This window comes from Lissotriton helveticus, chromosome 5_1, assembly GCF_964261635.1.
Source record: "Lissotriton helveticus chromosome 5_1, aLisHel1.1, whole genome shotgun sequence".
Taxonomy (NCBI): Eukaryota; Metazoa; Chordata; class Amphibia; order Caudata; family Salamandridae; genus Lissotriton; species Lissotriton helveticus.
Window position 1 is genome coordinate 1,774,717,050 of NC_136065.1, and position 24,546 is coordinate 1,774,741,595.

General features: G+C 44.1%; 1 protein-coding gene across 4 annotated transcripts in view; it reads right to left on the minus strand.

Annotated features, from left to right (window-relative positions):
- The window catches only part of CCDC47 (coiled-coil domain containing 47), a 353,169-nt gene that overhangs the window by 27,442 nt on the left and 301,181 nt on the right, over positions 1-24,546 (minus strand). For 3 of the 4 annotated variants that reach the window (XM_078645050.1, XM_078645051.1, XM_078645049.1), the window contains exon 12: positions 596-763. The exons of the other annotated variant lie outside the window; for it this stretch is intronic. In XM_078645050.1, coding sequence (XP_078501176.1) covers positions 596-763 — 168 coding nt within the window. The remainder of the gene's footprint in view (positions 1-595; positions 764-24,546) is intronic. 4 annotated transcript variants of the gene reach the window in all.

Here is a 24,546-nt window from a genome sequence, read left to right on the forward strand (position 1 = left end):
TCGCTCCTCTCTCACTCCACCTCAGCCTTTTCATTTTCCTGGCGTCGCGTCTGTGGCCGCGGCAGGCATGACGCGAGTTTTTTTAAGCCCCGTACTTTTCAGACTGGGCGCCCCCGACTTCCTGCTGGGGTAAAAGGTTTCTTATCTTCTTAATGGGGCCATCTGGACCGATAAAGAAGTTAAGAAACCTTTTACTTCAGCAGTAAGGCAAGGAACCCAATCTGAAAAGGACGGGGCTTAAAGAGAAAGAAGAATGTCACTAGGACCTCTTCTCCAATGGCTGGCCACCGTTTAGGAGGCCAGCCAATGGAGAGGAAGGGAGGGCTTAACCTCTCTATCTCATTAAATCTTGCCAGCGAGACTGCGCAAGCGCAGCCATCGCAGGCTGAGACCTAAAAAAGGTTTCTAGGGTGCAGGAGTTCATAGGGTATGTGGGTGTCGAGAGGGGGAAATACAGTTGAGTTGTTAGGCAATTTTAGATGTTGGGGACCACCTGGACAGGAGCTGCACAGAAGAGGGCCATGGGCTTTACTAGAGTTTCAGCTGCTCATCTCTCGGTTCCAAGCTTTCTATGCAACAGAAGGGCACACATTACCTCCAGCCGGCGCTGCTTGTCTGGATCCTCCTCGTTCATGATCCTCTCCTTCTCAGCACGCTTCTTCTCTTCTCTGCGAGTCTGCGCAGCCTCCTGCCTCTGTACATGCGTCTGCTTCAAGAAGTTCTCCTCAACCCGAGCACGATTTTTATCAGCTTTTTGTTTCCCCTATGGAAAAATAAGTTGCCTTTATATGCGCATGTGGTATCGCACATAAAACATCCTGTTCACGCAATGGCTGGCTAAGGAAAGCGTGGGTGAAAAAAAATCATATGTTCAAAACATATCATCTGAAATGTTGCTTCACAGATTTATTCTTGGCAAACACAATATGAGAATACAAAATACTCACGTTAAAATGGGTGGGAGGGGAGAGAGAGGGTCCTTAGGGGAGATAATATATTTAAAAAAAGAGAGGAAGTAAAACTACAGCAAGCGATTTTGCACAGAGTCTATGTTGGTTAGGCTGTCAGACCTGTGTTGCTATCTTTCTAGATTTCTACCTCATCCTCAAAATACAAAGTGTTGGTTAATAAAGAGGAAAAAAGTAACTCTTAACGGTTTAATTTTTGCAATTACACATAATGAAGAATCGAAATCCTCCAAGAAGTCACAGACCAGGCGTCAAGTTAAGTCAAGTGTGTTAGTCCAAACTGTTCTGTAGAACAAGCATTTGCAATGCAATAGGTCTCGCATTTACGCGACTTGGAGCTATTGACATTGAAAATAACCATGCCTTTTATTTTTGTTTTTAAAACATAAATAAAAAGCATTGTCATTTACAATGCCAATAGCTTAAACCTGCATAAATGTGAGACCTATTGCATTGTAAATGCTTGTGTTTCTTTGTCTCTGGAACCGAGCACGGACCCCTGGTGCTCCCCACAGAGTCCAGGCCTTGCTCCGGTTACCGAACCAGGCCCGCGATGACGCTGCCGACGTCACGCTGCCAGCGTGGGTGGCACAGCTTGCACCCTTAGCCTCCAGCCCCACTGACACGTCTGGGAGCGCATGGGACTATTTTCAGGACAATGCTTTAAATTTAGGAACTTTTCCTCATGAACCGTGGACTGTCACTCAAAACTCGACGAGGTTAACATCCTAATGGAGACGCCTGCTGTCAGATACGAGCTGCTCCGCTGCTGGGGGCAGTGCCCTGTGGGGGCTTCAGCAAGACCCGCCTCCCCAGGAGGGCTGCAGTCCAGCCACCCACAAAGTGGCTGAGGTAGGCCGTGCATCTGGTGGGGTCCCTGACCAAGTGAGCCCTATGTACAGCAGTCTGCCCGCTGAGGTGGTCTTTAGATCTATGCGTCTCCCTGGCGGAGATAGGCCTTGCATCTGGGGGGGCTTTGGCCTCCAGGGTTCAGCATGGAAGAGGTGGTCTTTTGATCTGGGGGTTTGCCATGCCAGGTGTGGTTATGCACCCAGGTGTAGGTCTCGAGGTGGGCCTTGAGTTAGGTGATCTGCCTGGCCCAGGTGGGCTTGTGCTCAGGTTGGCTTCTCTTCCTACCCTTAAAGCCGGCTCTCCCTTCCAGCAACTTGCAGACACACTACCTCCCCAGGGCCTGCTTGGCCGACTTCAAAGCTCAATCCAACCAGGCCAGGTCCTCATCCAGACCACCCCGACCTCCTATCTGCCTCTAGAACATCTGAGATGTCATATATGCCCAGCTGTGCCCCTTGCAGATTGCATCTCACCCCCAGCAACATTGACAGCCCTGTGTTCTTGCCAGGAGAATCTGTTCCCTATTGCCTGTTGCCTTTGTATATCAAGTAAGGGTTGATTTGCTTTTCCCTTATTTGATGTTTACTCGGCTGATTTGTTCTTTGATTGTACCCTTACTTTACTTACCTGTTTATTTTACTCACACAAGCTCGCTTTGTAATCTGAGCCGTAGTCAGAAACGCGTATAATGGCTCCCATGGTTATCATTTAGAGTTACAGGTATGCTGTGTACCACAGACTACTTTTCAGTAGCACGCACCACTTTGTGGCTTGAGGGGGTGCTCTCGGCTCCGTGGCAGGGCGACTGTCGGGGGCAAGTGCTCTGCTGTTCAATTGGGGACGTGCGGGCCCTGCTGGCCTCATGGTGAGCGCGAGGGGCCTTCTGTTCCTGTGGCAGGGAAAGTGCTCAGTAGGGCCCTTGTGAGAAATGAGGGCCCAGCTGGCTTTGTGTCAATTTGAAAGGCGGGGGTTGTGGCCCTGTGGGATCTGTGTGGGGGGGGCCCAGCGACCAGGGGACATTGTAATAAACTGTGGCAAGAGGCCTCCTGGCCCGGTGGCAGGGGTGTGGGCTTGTGCTGCTATGCCCATGGAGGGGTGAGGGCACTGATGGCCTCATGGTATGGTGAGTGAGGGCTGTCTCCGTGGCAGTGCGAGGGCATGACTCAGGTTCATCATACATTGCACCTTTAGAGAATTCAGTTTTGTTTTCATGTAACAGAACAGGGCAATCTGGGAGCTGTAGTTGCACTTTTCCCAGTAAAGGAGTGAGCTTAAAAGACCCTAATACAAGTCCGACCACAGGAAGTGGGCTAAAATGCCCAGACAGGCTGAGGGTGCCAAGTTAAAATGGCACCGAGCTTGAGATAGAACTGATGGTGGAAGGCGCTGCAGAGCAAAATAATAAACACATCCCTTCGCTGTTTGCAGTTGGAGGAATTTTACTGGACGAGGGGCGGAGGGTGGGTGTCTAAACATTTATAGATGGTGTTTGTAGGTTTTGCTTTCCAAGTGGAGGGAAAGGCCTGGTGACCTGGGGTGGAAAGTGGGGACCTATTGTACGTGATGCAGTGGCACTGAGATGGGGCTGGGCTGGCATGCTCTGCAGTGTTTTGGAGACTGTGTATGGGTGGGTGGGGTTATTGACTGTAGTGTTAAGCGACGGGGTGCGGGCATGGTTTAAAAGGGAGGTGGAATGATGTAAAGTGTGACCAGAAACGCCTAAATGGCTATTACAACCTCACAGAGTGCATTTTTATTATTCTTAATCTCGCATCCCCGTCCCAAAGAATAAAATCGAATTCAGATTTTATAAATTCTGAGAGAAATGGACTGTTTTGGCGGTGTACTTCTTGTGAAGATTAGACCATAATAGAGCTCTAAGGAATGTACGTATTACAGCGCTGCAAGTCTGTTTCTCAGCGCTGTGTCCATACTGCAGGATGTCCATTGTGAGTCCCGGAGGGCCGCATCATGCCGGATGTTCACGTTAGATAATTGTGCATACAATGGCTATAAATTATGTTATTTATATAGTGAATGGTTATCACAATAATGTGAAATGAACCAGTGGATCACAACATTCTATTTTTGGGAGGTCATCAGACTGCAGATTACTTAATTCCATTAATTCCATAACGGCCAGAGCTGCCGACTTTGGAGCTGGGCCAGCCAGGTTTAAGTCTCTGCGTTAGCTCAAGATCCTGGGATCACTGGGCCATCACTCAGAGTTTGGGGAATAGGCTGACCTGACTGGGCTCATCGTCGTGCGCAGACACAGCGCTGGATTGTGTTCCCTTGCTTCCCGGTCGCGGCACCCGCTCCTCGGCTGCTGCTGGACCCCGGACCCGCCCACTCCGCCCACACCGCTGCGGGACTGCGAGGCGATCTCCACACCTGCAGCCTCTTCCCGCGGCGGCAACGCCCCCTCGCCTGGGAGGATAAAAACACCATAGTCTTCTCGCGCAGCGGGACGCGCGCGGGACGGAGCTCGGGGCGAAGACCGGGCACAGGGCGTGCCGTTGGAGGCCGTTCGAGGACTGCCGAGACTGGACTGGGCTATCCCCTTTTTATCTCTATTTATATTATATTGTTGTCTGGGTAAAATGGTAGTAACTAGAGGGAACAAAACCAAGGTCCAGGGTAGCGAGGGTAAATTGCTTGGTCCTATGGATGATTTTATAACTAAGGCGAATACATTCATAGACCAAAGCATATCACTGATAGAAGAGAGAGTATCCCTAGATCTTGCATTTGCCAAGAGATCCTCCCTGGGTGACTTGGCCGATGCAAGAACTCCAGTTGTTGTAGGGAAAAACAATGAAGGGGAGAGGGAGAGTCGTGGGAGGCGAAGCCTGCCAAATAATGTGGATTTATCCGTGTCTCAACTTGTAGATTCGCAACTAAGTATAGATTTGGAGAGAACCCCTGACTTACTTCCTCAAACCCCCACACAAATTACCTCTTTGGAGAAATCTCATGAAAGGGGAAGGCGGGAGGGCGCGATAAGTAAGAGAATGGACGATCAAGTAAATTTTAGCTCGAATATGTTACATCCCATTCCAAGCGCCCCTCAGGACCTACCACCCAGAGTAGAACATCTAGTAGTCACTGCTTTAATACATCATAATGAGCATGAAACCCCCACCCTTATTGACTTGGAATCCCCTACTTTATCCCCTACTTTATCATCTACAAATAGGGGACTAGGAGACGGTGAAAATACACAGCTCTTAAAGAAGATCGCTGAACTATTTAAATCATCTTTGGAACCAATAGAAAAAAGACTAACACAGCTGGAGTTGCAGATACGTAAGCTTGCTAAATCCCAACAACATAATCAACCACTAGGGGTACAAAATACCCGGGGAAATAATCACATAAATCAACCTCCCACAAAGCCTCCAATTGCCCCCCAGAATCCTGCAACCGATCAGAAAAAGGTAACCCAAGCTACAACATCCTCTCTTCTGATTACCAAGAGTACCCCGAACATAGTGACTAAGGCATCTACTATCTTGCCACAAGGAAACTCACAGCCACTATACTCACCCGCTCCAAACTTAGTGGCTACAAATAAGGCTACAAACAAAGTAACATCAAAAACACCAGCCTCCAAACTATCGGCCCCTGATCCCCCGGTTCCCAAAGCTTATAGAAATATTTCTAGAGGCGCCGGGGAGGGCAGATTTCCAGTTGATCTACCACCTGAGGCCTCGCCGTATGTAGCAGTCATGACCGGTGACCCAGAAATTGCGGATCACAACACGGAACCGGGCTGGTCCCTTAAAAATAAGGTACAACACTGGTTACAGAATAATCGTCCATTCCCCCCCAACATGGAATGGAAGGATTCTGTCAGTTCGTAGGACTCCATGGGTGGGTAAAGCCAGGAAAACGATCCCTGGGGATTGTATTCTGATTACCTTCGAGGATCTTCGTATAGCAGATTATATCTGCTCTTGGGAAGACACGAACTTAAACGGAGGCATCAGTGTTAAACCACTCTCCTTTTTCTACCCCTTAAGACAACCGAAGGGTTTCTTCCAGGACTACGACCCCCCATGGCCCGTTTCTGCTCCCCGACATATTGACTTTTACAACACTGTACATCAAGGGGCCCCCAGACATTACGACCAAGATAACTCATGGCAACTAGTGGGACCTCGCCAGCAGGGTGGTGGCTGGGGAGATTGGAGGCCTCCTATCCAAAGGATGACATACAGAGAACCGCCCCGTTGGGAACCATGGTATAACATCCCGACGACTAACAGATTTAGCGGGCTCGAAATGGTCGATTGACCACCAACTGACACCGAACCTGCTAACCCCTGCTCATCCGACCAGAGTTCTAAAAAAAAAACCCTCCCCGGCACCAATAGAACCAAAAGCTGACTTACTACCCATACCCATCCTCTTTTGGAACGTAGCAGGTCTACGCACCAAGATTGAGGATGGGACGGCTCAAAACTTTTTAGAACCGTATAATATAATTTATCTTCAGGAGACATGGTCTACTTCCGAGCTTCACCTACTAGGATTTAAAACATTTTTCATCCCAGCGGTCCGTAGCATAATAGGTAGGCCTAAAGGGGGGTTAATAACGTACATTGCGAACACCTTGAACCAACTTAAAGTGACCACTATCCATTCTGATTCCAACTGCCAAATTCTTTTACTTTCCTTTGCAAACAAGGAGACCATTCTCTTGACTAATTTCTATAGCAATCTAGACGAAGATCAATTTATGACTCTTCTCAGAGACATTCATAAGAGATTAAGCCAACTCTATCAGTGGAAAGGCAGCCATGGGGCAAACCACTTATTATGGGGAGGGGATTTTAACCTTCACCCGTGCCCACTGGCAAATTCACACTGCTGTGGGATTGTGGATGAATTTGAGCTCCCATTAGTACATCTTGCACACAGTAAGGCGGGGAACGCCTTAAACAATGTGCTTTCCGAACTGGACCTGCAAATTGCTAACTGTCCAAGTTCGGACTCACGTTGCTTAATTCCGACCTATGTGGGCAGAGGTCACCAAACCACAGTGGATTATATTTTCCTGTCTCCTGGACTATCAGAGATGGCTAAAGACTTCCAGGTTATTGATAACTCTCTGAGTGACCACTCTGCGTTGAGGTTGCATCTTCAACTACCTAAATATAAGCACCAAAACATAGAAATAGTAAATACTCTTGCCCAGAATAATTTAGAACTAGGCAAACAGAATGGATATACAATAAAATGGGAAAGAATTAACCCAAGTGAAATCACCAAAAAGCTGGTCAAGTTGGCATATTCTAATATAATTAAATGCTTGGACTTTGCGGTAAATTACGAAGAAGTCCTAGTTAATTTTAACCAAATCTTAGAGAAAATCAAGGGACTACTTTCGTCTAAACCAACGTCCAAGAGCCGCGGCAAGAAAGGGTGGTTCAATCATAACTGTACTGTAGCCCTCACAAAACTAAAACTTGCGCTACACAACAAACCCAGAGACATGGGATACATCCAATCTCTCAGACGCGAATACATTAGGGAACGAAAGTTAAGAACTAAAGAACTGAAGCAGAAACTTTGGGAAGATCTGCATAAGAGCGCCGTCTCAAAAAATAGTGAGGCTTTTTGGCACACAGTTAGAGCCCCATACCTCACTGATAACAATATTCCCAAGATCGAAGTAGCTATTGACGAAGAAACCTGGGTGGCCCATTTCACCAAGATCTTTAAAAATGACTCAACCATTGACTGCTCTGATAGTATGCTTCCAAAAGTACATTACCCTATCCCGTTCCTCTTCGACATACCCGACTTGCTACTGGCCTTGGAAGCAAGCAAAATGGGGAAAGCCCCAGGCCCGGATGGGGTCCCAGCGGATTTCTTCAAATACAACCTGGACCTCTGGGCACCCATTCTTACAAGAGTTTGTATAGCCGCTGCTAATGAGGGGGTTCTGAATTCCTGGACTAGGTCTATTATGGTCCCAATATTCAAAAAAGGGGACCGCCAAGACGTGAAGTGCTATCGCCCCATCTCATTGCTGGACTCGCTTGGCAAGGTTGTGGGGAGAGTAATCTTGGAGCGACTTCAGCAATGGGCTGAGGAGAGAGGCGTTATCTCTGACCTCCAATTCGGCTTTCGGGAGGGGTTCGGAACCGTAGAGCAGGCCCTGAATCTTAGCCTGATAGTGGGTAAATACACACAGGCTAAGGAGAATATGATTTACATGGTCTACGTAGACCTATCCGCAGCTTTTGACTGCGTTTCGCACTCAAAGCTGTGGATGGTCCTAAGACAAATGGGAGTGGAACCCTCCCTCCTAGATTTTGTAAGAGAGCTTTATTCAGGAGCCTCGGCCAGAGTACGTTTTGGAAAGAATGGCGAGCTGACGGCTCCGTTTAGAGTGGAGCGTGGAGTCAGGCAGGGATGTGTACTGGCCCCCTTCCTCTTCTCACTCTACACCAATGGTCTGGAGGGGGAGATGTTGAGGGGGGCCCAGGACCTCCCCCGTATAAAACAGCGCCTGATTCCCGCCCTGCTCTATGCGGATGACGCCGTCATCCTCGCGCATACTCCGCGCGCGCTACAGAGCTCCCTGAAGAGATACACGACATTCATGGGAGGTTTAGATCTACAGGTAAATGTTAAGAAAACGTTTGCCATGATAGCAGGTACCAAGAAAAAAGGAGTAAAAGAGATCTACCTCGATAAACAAAAACTCGAGGTTACTCCCCAGTATCCGTACCTTGGTATCATGATAGACGGACGACTGACATGGAAGCCAGCAGTAGAGTCCAGATGCCATCTATTTAAAAGATCAATAGCGGCTCTGATGAGTTTCTCTCAGAGATTGGGGAGAAGGGCTCCAGTGGAGTTACTGAAGATCTATAGTGCCAAATGCCAGGCCATTGCTCTTTATGGAGCCGGGGTTTGGGGACACACGGACACCAGCTCCATTCAAGTAGCGGAAAATGCCTTTCTGAGATTTCTTTTAGTTACTCCCAGAGGCACTTCAACCTATGCCTCACATTTAGAACTAGGAATCCCCTACCTGGAGGACTTGATCAAGATCCAACCGCTGATGCTGTGGCGGCGTATTTGGACATCTGTCAACAACGCCTTGTCCCAGTCCATCATAACAGACACAATGGCTCTTGACAAGTCTTCCAAGGTAAGATGGCTTCTCTATATTAGAAACTTCCTTAAAGATCTTGGCCTTGAAAAATACTATGCTCATCCAGAGACAATAGTCAACATTCCGAAGAAAGCACTAAAACTACAAGCCCTCTGTCATCTAGAGTCACTGAGACTGGTTTCGGAATCCGCGAAACATGCAGTTGTTCATGCGAATATGGTCCAAATAACCCACAGCATCCAGCCTTATCTAACGCTGCCGGTGACGACATATGACAGAATGCTGTTGACCAGGTTTAGGTTGGATTCATTTTTTAGACTGGTTGCTTTCCCTAGGAATAATGGATGGGTTTTAAGTTTTCCTCTTTGCCCCTGTGATGAGAAATCAACTCAGTCTAACCTGCATGTCATTTTGTTTTGCAAATTTCATCATGCACATAGGAAAATTTGGCTATTGCCCACTTTAAGGAGTTGGGGCCTTAGACGAAGCAGGCCGGCATTTCTTAGACTCCAAATGCTCGAATCTGAGTCTGTTTGCTACTTTGTTCTTAGTTTCCTAAAATGTATCATGAAGCATACGAAAAACTTATAAAAAGTACCGTACAAAAAGTATCACATTATCATATCCTGAGGAATTGAAACGGTTTGAAATTTCACTTTTCAATGTATTTGTATGAATTTCTATTTTTTTTTTTTAGAAAATGCAAATTGTATTTTTTTATGTCTCTTTTATGGTTTTTACTTGTGAAAAAAACCGAATAAAGAAGTTATATATATATATATATATATATATATATATATACAAGTCACTTAATCCCCCGTGCCTTCAAATGAAAAAAATAGCACTTTCAGACATATGAAGGAGACCATGTAATGCCGCAAGTAAACAATCGAGTCCTGATGGACGGTCCCAAAAGGACACAGGGAGGTAACAAGGAGGGACTAAGAAGCCTCATTATCAATCGGAAGCCCGCGTTTACCATGGACGATGACACCAGCCAATGAAAAAGATGGGCGGGGCTTCCACTCCACTTGTAAAACGTACCCTACCATAATATGCCTCGCAGAGCGAGCAGCGCATGCGCGCTGCAACGCTAGGCGAGAACAAAAAACAGATATACTACCCGTTTGTGAACATTAGGTGTACCTGCACTAAGTGGGAGGGCCCTTCTTCCCTCTCACAAGCTTCAATTGCCTTATAACCTGAAACTGTGCCCAGAGTGTGACCTGATGTTTTCATTACTGGGCAAGGGCTAAAAAACCTAAATATTAAAACAAAAAACACAAAGGAGGAGACTTTCCTCTTTCGTGACAGACACCTCGAGAAAGCCCTAAGCTCACAGACAATTGTAGAGAAAATAGTTGGCGGAAAAAAATCGAGCATTAACAATGTCAGACTGGAGAAACTGAACACAAAATGATCATGTGCACCTACAATACACCAAGAAGAAAAAAAATGTTGTTGTGTAAAGTCTAAATTATACCGATTTAATCTGTTCTAGAATTATTAATGTAAATATACACCTATGATCTATGTATTTTGTACTTTAACACCAATTACAATCGGTATAGAGTCTAGCAAAAGGTGCATACAAGTTTAGGAACACATTTTGTGAATGAAAGACCCACACTAATAAGGGACTGTCAGCCACACGGAATTATAGAGTCGCTGTACCCCAATAGCCCCTTAAGTCTAGTTGCAAACTGTTGTGGCAACACTCTATGGAACTCCTTAATCTTTCTTTTTAAAAGGACAATATAAAACACCCCAAACCCTATCCCTGCTTTGTGCATAAGTCTAGTCTCCAAAACAAACGCTCAATTCTGCAATTTAAAACTGCAAACTCTTTCACAGAAATGTTGAAAAAAAACATTCCAGAAAACAATAACTGGGCTCCAACCACTATCTAGTTGCCATGCATTTACTTGCATCCCTAAGCAAATTCCCTCTTGCCCCCTAACCTAAAAACTCTTGAAACCACCATCCCTCGCTACCACGGTAAGATATTGGTGAACACATTCACCTCTTCCCAAACAGATGCTAGATGCACATGCAATATTATGTATCCTGAGAGCACACCTATTGAACTTTGTGGATATATATATATATAACCCCTGCTCCAAACGGAAAACAGCACGCACACGAAGAAGATTGCATGAATACGTCTTCTTTAATGTAATGGGCCTCCCACGACTCAGCAGCCAAGCAACAGCCTTTGAGATAGATATATATAAGCACCAACTCGTAATCCAACCCGCTTTAGAACGCAGAATCACTGGCGCAGACCAAGCTTTTGTGCAGCATTATTTTATTCTCTCTCTAAAATCATCAGGACGCGTTTTGGCCGTCCAAGCGGCCTTGGAGAGAATATATGAATATGAATATATATATATATTACCTACTGGCGGTCGCCAGTAGGTAGTTATAGTTAGGATTGATTTCCATAGGGAAATCGCAACATTCTATTTGGAATAACTTTGGCGCCGGTTGAGGAATCAGCCTGAATTTTTCAGCAACTTTGCCTCGCTGCTCTCCGCTCCTTCCCTGTAAGTTTGGGGGGAATTCGTGAAGCGGGGGCCAAGATAAAAGGAGGGTCCCAAAACATGTTTTCCCCATGTTAATTTCCATAGGGCGGTCGGTCGCACTTTTAGCTCGAACGGCTGAATGGATTTTCACCAAACTTGGCAAAATTGTAGGGACTGGTAGCCCGATGTGCCTTTGCTATGTCTCAAGATATGTGCTCCAGAGGATTGAGTAATTTAGGTTAAAAAATTTTTATATATCTATAAGCGCGCCCCGGTATGCGTAACCGGGGAGCGCTCCGGGCGCGCCACGCGACTTGCGCACGGGAAGCTGATTGGCTCTTGGGTGTCTGTAAACATTCGAAACAGTCCGGAGCGGCCGCCATCTTGTGTCTCGGTAGGATCGAGACACAAGAGGTGGCAAAAATCAAAGGGGGAAATGACCAAAAGGGGGCAGGGTAGACCCCCCCTGACCCCCTAGGTTTGATGTGGGGGCCATAAAAGGGGCCCGCGGGGCGACATTTTTTTTTTATTTTTTTCGATTTTCGCGGGGGGAGCGCCCGGTACGCGCACCGGGGAGCGTACCCTGGAGAAAAAAGAATGAGCTTTCAAAAAAAAGTAGCATTTTTTTATAAATTAGAGGTAGTTCTGAAAAGAACTTTTTTTTATTCTTTTTGTTGTTTTATATTTTTTTTATTGTTTTTTTTAAATAATTTTACTTTTTTTTGCTTTTCTTAACAATTTTATATTTTTTTTGTATTTTTTCTGGGGGGCAAACAAAACACAGGGAATTGCAAACAGCTCAACTGGAGCAAAAAAAAAAATAGAAAAAAATTAAGGTCGCTTGCTGCAGTGATGGTTGTCTGCAGCTCGATTGAGTAAAGTGATGCTTTGCTCACCATATGAAATTGATTTGTTGCAATATTTGCAAACAAATTTATAATCCCCAAACTTAGTTTGTACATTAGGGACCATCTGCCTAGCCTCTGCATCCAATAGAGTGGGTTGATTGGAGGCGCTTGAAGAAGAAGGATGGGAAGGGTTCTTGGTCAGTTCCCTGACCTCTGCTGTTGAATAATTGTTCGGGTGCTTCCTCTGCATATGCCTAATCATTGTGTGGTTCCCAAAAGAATACTTCTTCTTTGGGTTCCCTCTTGACAGTTCTTGGCCACAGATGAGGCAAGTCACCTTAGCTGCATTCACCTTTTTAGCACCCCTTGGCATCTTGAAAAAGTTCCAAATAAAATGTTCCTTGGGTATGGGGGATTGTCCTCAGACAAAAAGTCCCTCTCCACCTCCTCCTCTTCGTCCTCCTCTTCTTGTTGACCACCAATGTGGTCTTGTGGTGGTCCTTGTGGTGGTGGTGGTGCAGATGCACCTGCAGCTGCTACTAGTGAAGCCATTTCTCACAGAATTAATGCAGGTCTTCTTCACTCAAACAAGAAAGTGAAAATGAGGAAAAAAGGTGGGGTCTTTCATCATTTATTAAACAAAACTGTTGTGAACCAATCAAAAGTGTTATTTTCAGGTCACATGGCCCGATGCGCTTACGCTACGCGCCCCGGGGCGCGCCCATAGTCGCGCCCCGGGGCGCGTAGCGTAAGCGCGTCAAGATGTTGCGCGATCGTATGCGCTCGCGTGCTTCCAGGTGCGCTTACGCAGTGCGTGATATGACGCATCACGCGGCTACGCGATATGTTGTTTTCATTCGCAGCAATAGCGCTAACGGGACGCTCACCGGTACGCGCCCCGGGGTGTGCCGAAACACTGCGCTTACCGGTGAGCGCATCGGTACGCGCCCCGGGAGCGCTCCAGCAAAAAAAAAAAAAAAAAAAAAAAAAAATAAAAAAACTATTACATAATTATAAAATATACAATTTGTTATAAAAAAATATTACTTTTCATACCTATAGAGATTTGCTATTAAAAAACCATTGAAATTCACTGAAAAAACCATAGGTTTCACACCAGTTATAGTTAGGGATTAGCATTTAAAAACCTATTAAATTCACTGAAAAAACCATAGGTTTCACACCTGTTATAGTTAGCTGGAAGTTTTACTCGCATAAAACCATTGAAATTCCCACGTTATAGTTAGTTGGACTCACTATAACTTGCGCGTGCAATGCACTGCTGATGACGTCACATATTCATGACATGGTCAGTGACATCACTCATGACATCACTGATGACACCATCCTTGTGACAGAGTGAGACCTCCTTTCACTGTAATGTAACCCTTGAAACACATTCAAAAATAGAAACTAAAATTTTCAAAAAAATGCAGATACCCATACCACTTACAACAACCAATTCAATAATTCCACCATCTATATACACATCCACTCATTCACCAACAGTTCTATATAGTCACTCATACATATACTCACTCATCATATGTAGTGATACACCTATACATCCTGTTACACACTGACAGGCATCCAAAAGTTACTCACACACATACTCACACATGCAAATAAACTATTGAACATCCATTTATTTGCATATACAGCTATACACACACTACCACTTTACTTCTAAGGAAACTTACACATACTTACTCTCTTAAACAATCACTTATAGAAACGCATACTAATTTAAACAGGAACTCTTACAATCCCTCACTCTCACATATACTCACATATATACATCAATATTCACATATACTAGATTAAAACATATGTAGTTACTGATAAAGACACTAGTGAGACAGTCATTCACTCACTAACACACACATATACACACTCATCCACCCATACAGTCCTGCACATATGCTGTCTTCAAATCACATACAAAGAGAAAGTCAGTCATTCATGCATCTATGTGCTAAGTAATATCCCCACCAAACCATACAAACACTCATACTGATACTAAGAAAAACATCTAATAACCCATATACATACACATGTAGCTACTCACCAACCCATGCAGCCACTTATACACAAAGTGAAACAATAATACATATATTTAAAAATGTAAACATTACTCACTAATATTTATTTTTCAGAAAGAGACACATTCACTGGATGGAGTCATCAGTGATGTCATGAGTGATGTCACTGACCATGTCATGAGTGATGTAATATGTGACGTCATCAGCAGTGCATTGCACGCGCAAGTTCTAGTGAGTCCAACTAACTAAAACGTGGGAATTTCAATGGTTTTATGCGAGTAAAATTTCCAGCTAACTATAACTGGTGTAAAACCTATGATTTTTTCAGTGAATTTAATAGGTTTTTAAAATGCTAATTCCTAACTATAACTGGTGTGAAACCTATGGTTTTTTCAGTGAATATGTATATATATATATATATATATATATATATATATATATATATATATATATATATATATATATATATATATACATACATACATATCATATACCCATCCTCAACAGGCCTGCTTCCAATTCCAACCAAGCTCTGGAACGCTCAGGTTCACTTTTCAACAGTTTTATTGTGGCTCACAACAGAAAACCTGTTGCAGTCGCGGTCTTCGTCAACCCCAATGCCGCCGCCACTTGCATGTTTATGTATACATGTTCCTGGAGAATGAAAACACAATTTAAAGTGACAGTGCAACTTTTTATATTTAAAGTAATATGTGCATATAAAACCGACTCACTCCTGCCGTACTGTTTTAGTCATTTCAAAACCACGAGAATAAAGTGGCAAGTGCCACAGATAACCATTTAAAACATTCAATTGATCTAGAATAGATAGCGCATTGGCTTTTACCGACAATTGTTGTACACACATATATATTCGTGGATTTATCATTCTACATCTCCATATCTGTGGGGTCAGTTGAAGGCTATGCGGGGATATAATTCAGCAACTTACTGTACAACATAATAGTCGTAATTAAAATTGCTTCCACATTGTGCCAATTATAGACTGTGTTATGTAGGGCAAGTGCCCGTTTTGCCCCATACAAGACTATAAAATATTTGGTGAAATCATCATTATTACTTCAAACTATAAAATTCTGCTAAGAATAATCATATCTGTTTTCTTTTAAAGTGCAGTACAAATATGGCTCCAGGAATTAAAAAAGTGGATTCAAAATTACAAGATTGGTCTGGAGTAAAACATCTAAGAAAAATGTTATATAAAGAATTTGACATATAACTGATTCAGACATACAGCTGCCTCATCACTGGAAGTCATAGATGGACATGCATATCTTCTTCAGTGTTGAAGCCATTGGAAATCTTCGAATTAAAATTAAGATTCTAATTGCCTCAAATATCGCTCTCTCTTGCCACCCCTCAATCCACCCGGCACCTGATCTATCACAAAATACTCCAAATTATTGACATTACTGTCATGCATCTGTTCGAAGTGTCTTGCTACTGGATTTGACTGATCTTTGTTCTTGATCGCTCTAATGTGCTATAAAATGCGCTGCTGTGCATGTAAAATAGTGCTGTCTATGTAGATCTTACTATCTAAATTGCGTAACTCTTCATTGAGCAACGTCCCCTAGTCACAGCATGAACCCCTTAGGGGGTTAAAGCTCCACAAAATGTAAAGATTCCAATATTTTAGTCTTTCAAAACCTCTTTATTTCCATAGGTTTTTTCAAAATTAATTCTTTGAAGTAAACAATCCAAATTCCAAGATACATTGATAGTTAGTCCAATGCATTTCGGCTGGGTCATAGCCTTCGTCAGGGACCATATTCTAAAAATTAAATAATCACAATTAAGGATATGCCAGAGGCTATAAATCTCACACATGATATAAAGTTAACAGGTCTAGCAATCATGCCAATGCTGCAATCTGTGCGCAACATTACGTTGTCTCACGGATCCCTTAGTCCAAAGTGTCATAAGAAAGGGTCTAGTGAAAAGTGAATTTTAAAGTGCATAAAACGGTAAAAAAATCTCCGTGTGAATAACTCGCAAGTGCTTGGGTAATACACGAGTGCTCCATCACCCATACAAATGACAGCTAAATTATCGTAAAACTATTAAGGTTGAGATCAACCCACCACGAGTGACGTTTATGCCCAGTGTACAACCTCGTGTAATGTGAGGCGCGTGCTTACCGATTATGGTATCCGTGTAGTTTCTAAACGCCATTCCCCTGAAGGTGTAGTTTACCGGTCGGCGTCGGGCGTGCCGAATAAATCGCCAAGATTAGTCATGGACATAGACAACGGACTAAGTGTGAAACCGCGAAGCGCGGCGGCCATGATACAGCGGGGTAAATGCAGTGAATTAAAGTGGAAGAAGCCCATGTAAACGGAACGTGATAAATTAAAAAATAACGTGATGAAGTGAAAAATAATGATGATACACGCTAATGTGGTGCAACTCCTATAGTAAGCATTAGTATACTCCATGTATGCACATGACAAAACAGTTCAGGATTCCTAGATGTGAATAAAACAGTTAGATACAATCACTGTTTATACATGCAAATGTGAAGTTCGACAAGATAGCAATTAAAGACAGCAATATAAGACATCATGCAGTCACATATTGTAATGTAAATGTAAATGTAAATGTATTTGACTTATATAGCGCACAAATCACCCGAAGGTCTCAAGGCGCTTGCTTAGGGAACCCGTCCTGGTATTCCCCTGTGAGATATCCCGGCAAGGTATCCACAAGGTGAAAGCCAGGCATCCCGCCGCGAGGGGCCGTAGTGGAGATTAAGCAAGCTATTGCCCAGAGTCGCAGAGTGAGACCCCGTGAGTCGAGTAGGCACCGGAGCGAGAATTGTCGAGTCCGTGGAATTTTTGAGCCCGAGACCCGCCGAGGCGGGGAATCGAACCCTGGTCCACGGCCGATCTCAGCTTCCGGGTCTGCCGCCTCTAACCACTGAGCCACGCTTCTAAGAAATTGTACTGTGATCATAAATAACAGCTAAACTCAGTACGATCATTCATTCCTGTTGGTTTCAGGGTGTCTAATTTGAAAATCCAAAAGTTTTCTCTTTGAAGTAAGACCTTGTGGTTGTCTACACCTTCACGTTTCTTCACAATTTCCAACACAGTGAATCTTAGTTGACTAATGTTATGTGAAGCTTCACAAAAGTGGTTAGCAACTGTAGACTTGGTTTGTCTGTTCCGAATGTTAGACTTGTGCTCGTTGAGCCTGGTTTTCATCTTTCTCTCAGTCTTGCCCACATAGCCTTGCCCACATGGGCATTTCAAAAGATATACAGCATTCATGGAATCACAAGTTGCTGATACTCGTAGTTTGATCTTGAAGCCTTTACTGGGATGGGTGATGGTGTCTCCTCTAATGATACTGTTGCAATGACTGCAGTTATAGCACGGTAATGTTCCTTGGAAGGTCTCATTAATGTTCTCCATTTTTGGTTTGATCATGTTACCCAAATTTCTCCCCCTTTGATAGGCAAACAAAGGTGTTTCTTTGAAAATGTTATTGAATTCTGTCTCTTGAGTAAGTATCACCCAATGTCTATTGATAATCCTCTTAAAAGCTTTACTTTTGGTTGAATATTTCGATACTACCACAACTCTTGTGTTCTCCTTTTTAGTGGCCTGGATCAAAAGATCCTTCCTGTCCTTTTGGGCGCATCTGGATTTGGCATCATCCAATGTGTTTTGAGGATATCCTCTTTCTCTGAATCTTCGTTCCATTTCATTGATTCTGATCTCAGACATTTCCGGTGATGATACAATTCTTTTCACTCGCAGCATTTGCGAGTATGGCAAATGTTTCTTCAAAGGGTCATTATGAAAACTATTGTGATGCAACAAGTTATTGCGATCAGTCATTTTGCGATAGATATCGGTTTCAAAATGAGATCCATCTCTGCGTATCTCAACATCCAGAAAGGTGATCCTCATGGCATTCATCTCTGATGTAAACTGAATGCGTTCGTCTCGTGTGTTTAGTTAATTGATGGCAACTTTTAGTTCCGATTCCGTGCCAGTCCATATTATGAACATGTCGTCGATATATCTTAAGATTGTTTTAGTTTTGGATTTCCAAGGTTCTTGATTAAGGATGTGCTTTGTTTCAAAATATTCCATGTACAAATTCGCATATACAGGAGCTGCCGGATTGCCCATGGCAGTTCCAGTAAGTTGCAAATAAAATTGTTCTTTCCACTTGAAGTAACTATGGAACAGAGTAAAATGCAAGAGTTCCATAAGAAATACTTTGAGATCAAGATCCATCTCAGTGTTGAGTAAAGTGTGTTCAATCGCTTCAATGCCATAGATCTTACAACAGCTGCATCCAAGTACATATATAGTAAATTCATATCTACAGGTTAGTGGCTTCATTAGAGAGGGAGGTGGGATGTTTTGGATAGGGACGGTTGCGAGAGTTTGTTAGAATTGTCATAGCTATATGTGACCTGCACGGGCGGGAATGTGAATTGAGATTGTATGCTGTGTGCACAAACTTAATAAAACAGTTTACAAAAAAGAAAATACAGGTTAGTGGCTTCATAACCTGTCGCTTCCTATCCGAAAATGGCAAGCATCGTCCGAAACCTCTACTTCCACTCAACCATGTTTCCTGTTGTGCCAACCCAATGCTATTGACCACTAGATCCTCCCTCATGGATTTTGCTTTGCGGAAGGTTATACGTGGTTATTTGTGTATTTTGGGCCCTATTGTAGGATCACTACATAAGAAATGTCAGTGTTTTTGAAAGATGGCTCTAATGTTTTGGTGTTGCACATTATAACCTGTAATGAAGCGAAATTTCTGCTCAATTTTGTCTGAAGAACTAGTTCTGTTGGCATTTGTAAATATAAGTTGTTCCCTGGGTTTTAGATTCGCTTTGCACTTTGCTTTCTCAAGGATGGCTTAATTATAACATCATGCTTCAAACCTCTCAGAAAGATCGAAATGGGCTTTTTGGAGCTGCTCAGGGTTGCTACAATTAATTCTCATACAGAGATTTTTAGCGTATGGAATACTGTTCTTAGGTTTGGTGGGATGGAAACTCCGAGCATGCAGCACAGTATTGCCTGCAGTGCACTTTCTGAATGTTTTGGTATGTATTTTCCATTTGCCACATAGATGGTTAAATACAGGAACTGTACTTCTGATTCACTAAGATGTGAAGTGTAGATTTAAATCATTGTTATTTCACCTACTTATAAAATCATCTGCTGATTTACTGCCCCGCCTTAAGACAAACAAATCGTCAATATAGAGTACAATATTTTCGCTCATCTCCTTACCATATTCGTTAGCCAGCACCTGCTTCTCCCACCAGCCCATATGCAGATTTGCTTAGCTGGGGCGAAGCAGGTGCCCATGGCAGTAGCCCTCATTTGTTGGTACTGGTCTGAACCAAAGAAATATATTGTTGCGTAAGCACCATTCTAGCATACATAACAGCATTTCTGTATGTTTGTACAATGACTGTGGACGGGAACTCAAAAAGTATTGGACTGCCCTGATGTCATCTGAGTGGGAAATACTCATATAGAGAGAGGAGATATCCAATGTGATTATAAGATAATTCTGCTCCCATTCAACATCATAGATTTTTTTTCAGGAAATCTCCTGTATCCTTGGTATATGAACTTACGTTTTTTACTGGGGCCTGAAGAAAATAGTCTAGATACTTCGAGGTATTTTCGAAAAGGCTTCCCATGGCCAATATAATTGGATTGCAGGGTGGCACATTGATGTTCTTATGAATCTTGGGTATGAGATATAGGATAGGAGTGATGGGCGAGTTTACTTAGAGAAATTTATATTCTGATTGGGATCCACTGTGCTAACTCTAAATGGAATTTCATTGTCACATCATCTCTAGTACCCTTGTCAATCTTTAAATAGCACTGACTCATCTAGCTGCCTCGTCGCCTTTTCCGGATACATAGTGAGGGGCCAAAGCACTCATTTTACGCCTTCACTGACCTGTCTCACTACTATATAGGGACGGAAGCGTAACTTTGTCACCAGACTCTTGTACGCTATTGGAGACTAATCTGATGATACTTCATGCTCAAGATCAGTATACAATTCTTTAGGTCTTGCAACAGTAGGTCTGAAATAGACCTATAGATCTCTTGGGACCTTTATGTATAGGTACTTACCCTTTAAGCATCTTTTTGTGGCATGTAGTGCTGTAGATTCACAGGCTGTCCATACTCCTGCCATCAAGTATTGGGCTCAGATGTGTACAACTTGTTTTGGTTTGAGTCAGTCTTTTGATCTTTCGAATGTCAAGATATAGTGACTCCTACCTTAGTTGACAATGCACATGGGCATCCACTTCATGGTTAGATTGTTTTCTCGCACAGTGGGTGAGGATGGAGGAAGAGCACGAGAGGTCCATGCAATTGAAAAGAACAGTAAAAAAAAAAAAAAAGGAAAAAGCGGTCTGCAATAACTAAAGGCTTGCTGGGAGGAGGTTGGCGCATCAAACTTTACAGCACTACATACCACAACCAAAGGCTTCCTGGGAGGAGGTTGGCGCATATAACTTTACAGCACTACATACCACAAACTGATGCTTACAGGGTAATATTTTCCGTTTGTAGCATGTGTAGTTGTAGATATTCATGCTATGCATAGAATGTAAAGCCAGTCCCCCCCCCCATAAGGCAGTGCCTAGCCAGTGGATGTTGCAGAATGTTGGTAAAGTGTGTGCAGTACAGCTTGGCCCACTTGGGCTGTCTCGCTAGGACTTCCACACAATAGTGTTTGGTGAATGTATGCGCCATGGACCAAGTAGCTTCTTTATATATCTAACCTACTGGAGTGTTGCCCAAGAATGCCACTGCTGCTGTTTTTTTACGTTTAGAATGCAGCCTTGGATGAGCAGGGAGCTGCCTATTGGCTGTGGAATAGTAGGTTTGAATACACTTGACTAACCTCTGAGCTATTTCTGCTTTTTAAATGGCGGTGCCTTTCTGTGGTTTTCGTGAAGGCTACAAATAGCTGTTGTGTTTTAAGAAATGGGTTTGTCCTATCTATGTAGTATATGAGGGCCCTCTTTACATCTAGTGTGTGAAGTGGCCTCTCTGCTGCAGAGTTTGGATGTGGAAAGAACACTGGTAGTTCTTTCCACCTTAATCAGACAATAGAAGAGTTCACGTTGGGCAGAAATTCTGGATTACTCAAAAAGAACAATCCTGTTAGCGTGTACCTTAAACAAATGTTCCTCTAATGTGAGCGTTTGAATTTCGCTTACACACTAAGGGAAGTGATGGCAACTAAGGCCAGGATAAAACATGTAGAGAGAAAAAATAAAGGGGCTCAAAGTGGGTCCCATAAGTCTTGTGAGGACTATATTGATAATCCAGGATGGGACTGGGGGTATCCTGGGAAGGATAACCGTTTTAAGCCCTTCCATGGAAGATTTAGTAACTGGATTCCAAACAGAGAGGAGTGCTCCCTGTGTTGTACGTATGCTGGCACTGCAGGTATAAGTATGTGAATGGATGTGTAAGCCAGGCCTGAATGTTGCAGGTACAACAGGTAGCAGACAATATCTTGCACTGTTGGTTCTAGGGGGTCAATGTGCTTGTGTAGACTGTGGTGGACAAACATCTTCCACTTTGCAGCATAACAGGACCTAGAAGAAGGGAAAAAGGGCTTCCCTGAGAATGACCATGCACTCAGGATAAATTCAGATAAGCAAACTCCAGGACCTCAGGAGCCAGATTGCTAGATTGAGCTGTCTGGGGTTGTAATGTGTCTAGGTACCCCGGTGATGCGTGAGAAGGTCCACCCTGCTGGGGAGCTTCTCAAGAGGAACTATTGAGAGTTCAAGGAGAGTTGTGAACCAAGGATGTCTGGCCCACGTGGGAGTCACCAGAATTAAGGTGAGGGAGGTCTGCCCAAGCTTCCGAATCACAAACTGAAGGAGTGGGAGAGGCAGAAAAGTGCAAGCAAATATCACCGACTAATTTTTCCACAATGTATTTCCCATGGACTGTGGGTGTGGAAACTCTGAGGCGAAGCCTGGGCATTTGGGGTTTTCAGTAGTTGCAAACAAATCTATGTCGGGAAACCCTAACATTGAAGTTGTTGTCCACTCCTGGAAAGTACTCTGCTAGGAGGTTGACCTTGTGGCTGAATCACCCATCGTCAAATGTCCTGCACCAACCTCGACAGCTGACAGGAGTGCGTGCCCCCTTGTTACTGAAGGCAGTACGTAGCAGTGATGTTGTCTGTCTTGATCAGGACGGTTTTGTGGTGAACATGGCAGAAGAATGCTTTGAGAGACAATTGGATTGCCAACAACTCCAGATAGTTTATGTGAGAAGTCTGTTGGAGGGGAGTTCACAAGACATTGATGTTCTGTAGATGCACTCCCCAACTTGTGAGAGACATCCATGATGGTTATTTGGGGAATGTGGTCAAGGAAAGGCCTGCCCTGCAACAAATTGTTGCTATTCCACCACTACAGAAATTGGTGGATGCTGGCCTTTATAAACACACTAGATTTTACCATAGAACCTCTGTTTATCACCACTCTGCTACCAGGCACTCTTGGAGGGGATGCATATGTAACCGGGCATGTGGAATTTAAGCAATGCAAGAAACCATCATGCAGAGAAGGCGCATGACTCGGAGTACCATTAGTTGGTGATTTTGCTGAAAAAGAGTCAGCAGGGACTGAAAGGCTTTTACTCGAGCAGGACTGGGGTAAGCTTTTCCAGTGATTGAATTCATTGTTGCCCCTAGGAAGGGTTTTATCTGAAGTGGACGAAGATAGGACTTTCCTACATTGATGGTGAAGCCCAGATTGTGACCATCTAAAGTGATCTGCGTGTGAGAGAGGCACTGCTGCTTGCCTGCACTCTTTATTAGCCAGTCGTAGAGGTAAGGGGAGAGATGGAAGTCACTTATTCGTAGATGAGCAGACACCACAGCCAGACATTTGGTGAACATTCTAGTAACACCAAAGGGTAGAACCTTCAATTAAAAGTGCTGTCCACTTCTCATGAATTTGAGATAGCGGTGATGTGCAGGTTGGATTGGGATGTGGAAATAGGTGTCCAAGTCGAGGGCAGATATGAAGTCACCTTACTGCAAAAGTGGAATGACATCTTGGAACGTGACCACATGGCAATGCTCCAAAAGGATGTATTGTTGAGGGGTGAAGGTCTAGAATGCACCTGGGAGACCAGTCTTTTTTTGGAATTAGTAAGTACAGGGAGTACATCCCTGTGCCACATTGATGAGGCAGCACTGGCTCTGCGGCTCCCTTGAGCAAATGAGAACCCAGCTCCTCTTGGAGGAGATGATGGTGTTGAGAGGAAAGGGAGTGTTTGCATGGTGGAATGTTTGGTGGTGTTGCAGGGAGCTCTAGACAGTAACCGTGCTTTGCAATGGCCAGGACTCACTGGTCAGAGGTGTGGTTTTGCTACTATAAAAAGAACCCTGCAAAGGCCCGCCTGCCAGGTGTTGTGTGATTGAAGAAGGTAGAGGGAGTCACTGCTTAGGAGGGGGTACTGCCTTAGTCGCTCCACCTCTACCACTGCCTTTGGACTTGTTTCGCCTGTATGTATCCCTGGAATACCCTTGGGAGGCTTGGGGTTGCTGTCTGATAGGAGGAGGAAGCCTCTGGGAGGTGGCTTTGCCACTGCCATGAAGCTGTGGCGAAAAGTGGAATGAGGAAATGGTGACTGAAGAGCCCCCGTGGCTTTGGCTGTATCAGTGTCTTTTTTGAGTTTCTGCAGCATCTAGTCAACTTGTGGGCAGATGAGGTGTTTTCCATCGAACAACATTTTGATCAGATGCTGTTGAAGCCAAGCATGCCTGCATTTGAGGACAATGGAGTTTACTACCCTACGGGTGTCAGCTGCGTCAAGGGAGCATCTAATGGAACTTTGAGATGGTCTGCCTTTCCGACACAATCTCCTGAGGCCGCTGCTAGTACTCATCAGGGATGTGTTGTATGAGTTCCCCATTTCACCCAGTGGGCACAGTCATACCTTGCTAAGAGCCCTATAGAACGGGCAATGCACCAATGAGTAGCAGGCAAGGGCGGTAACTCTTCCCTGCAATGTAATTTACTTTTGTACTTTTAGTCTGGGAGGAGGGCGTCGCCTGAACGTTGGCTCATTTGCAGAAGGCATGTACCACCAAGGTGTCTTGTGG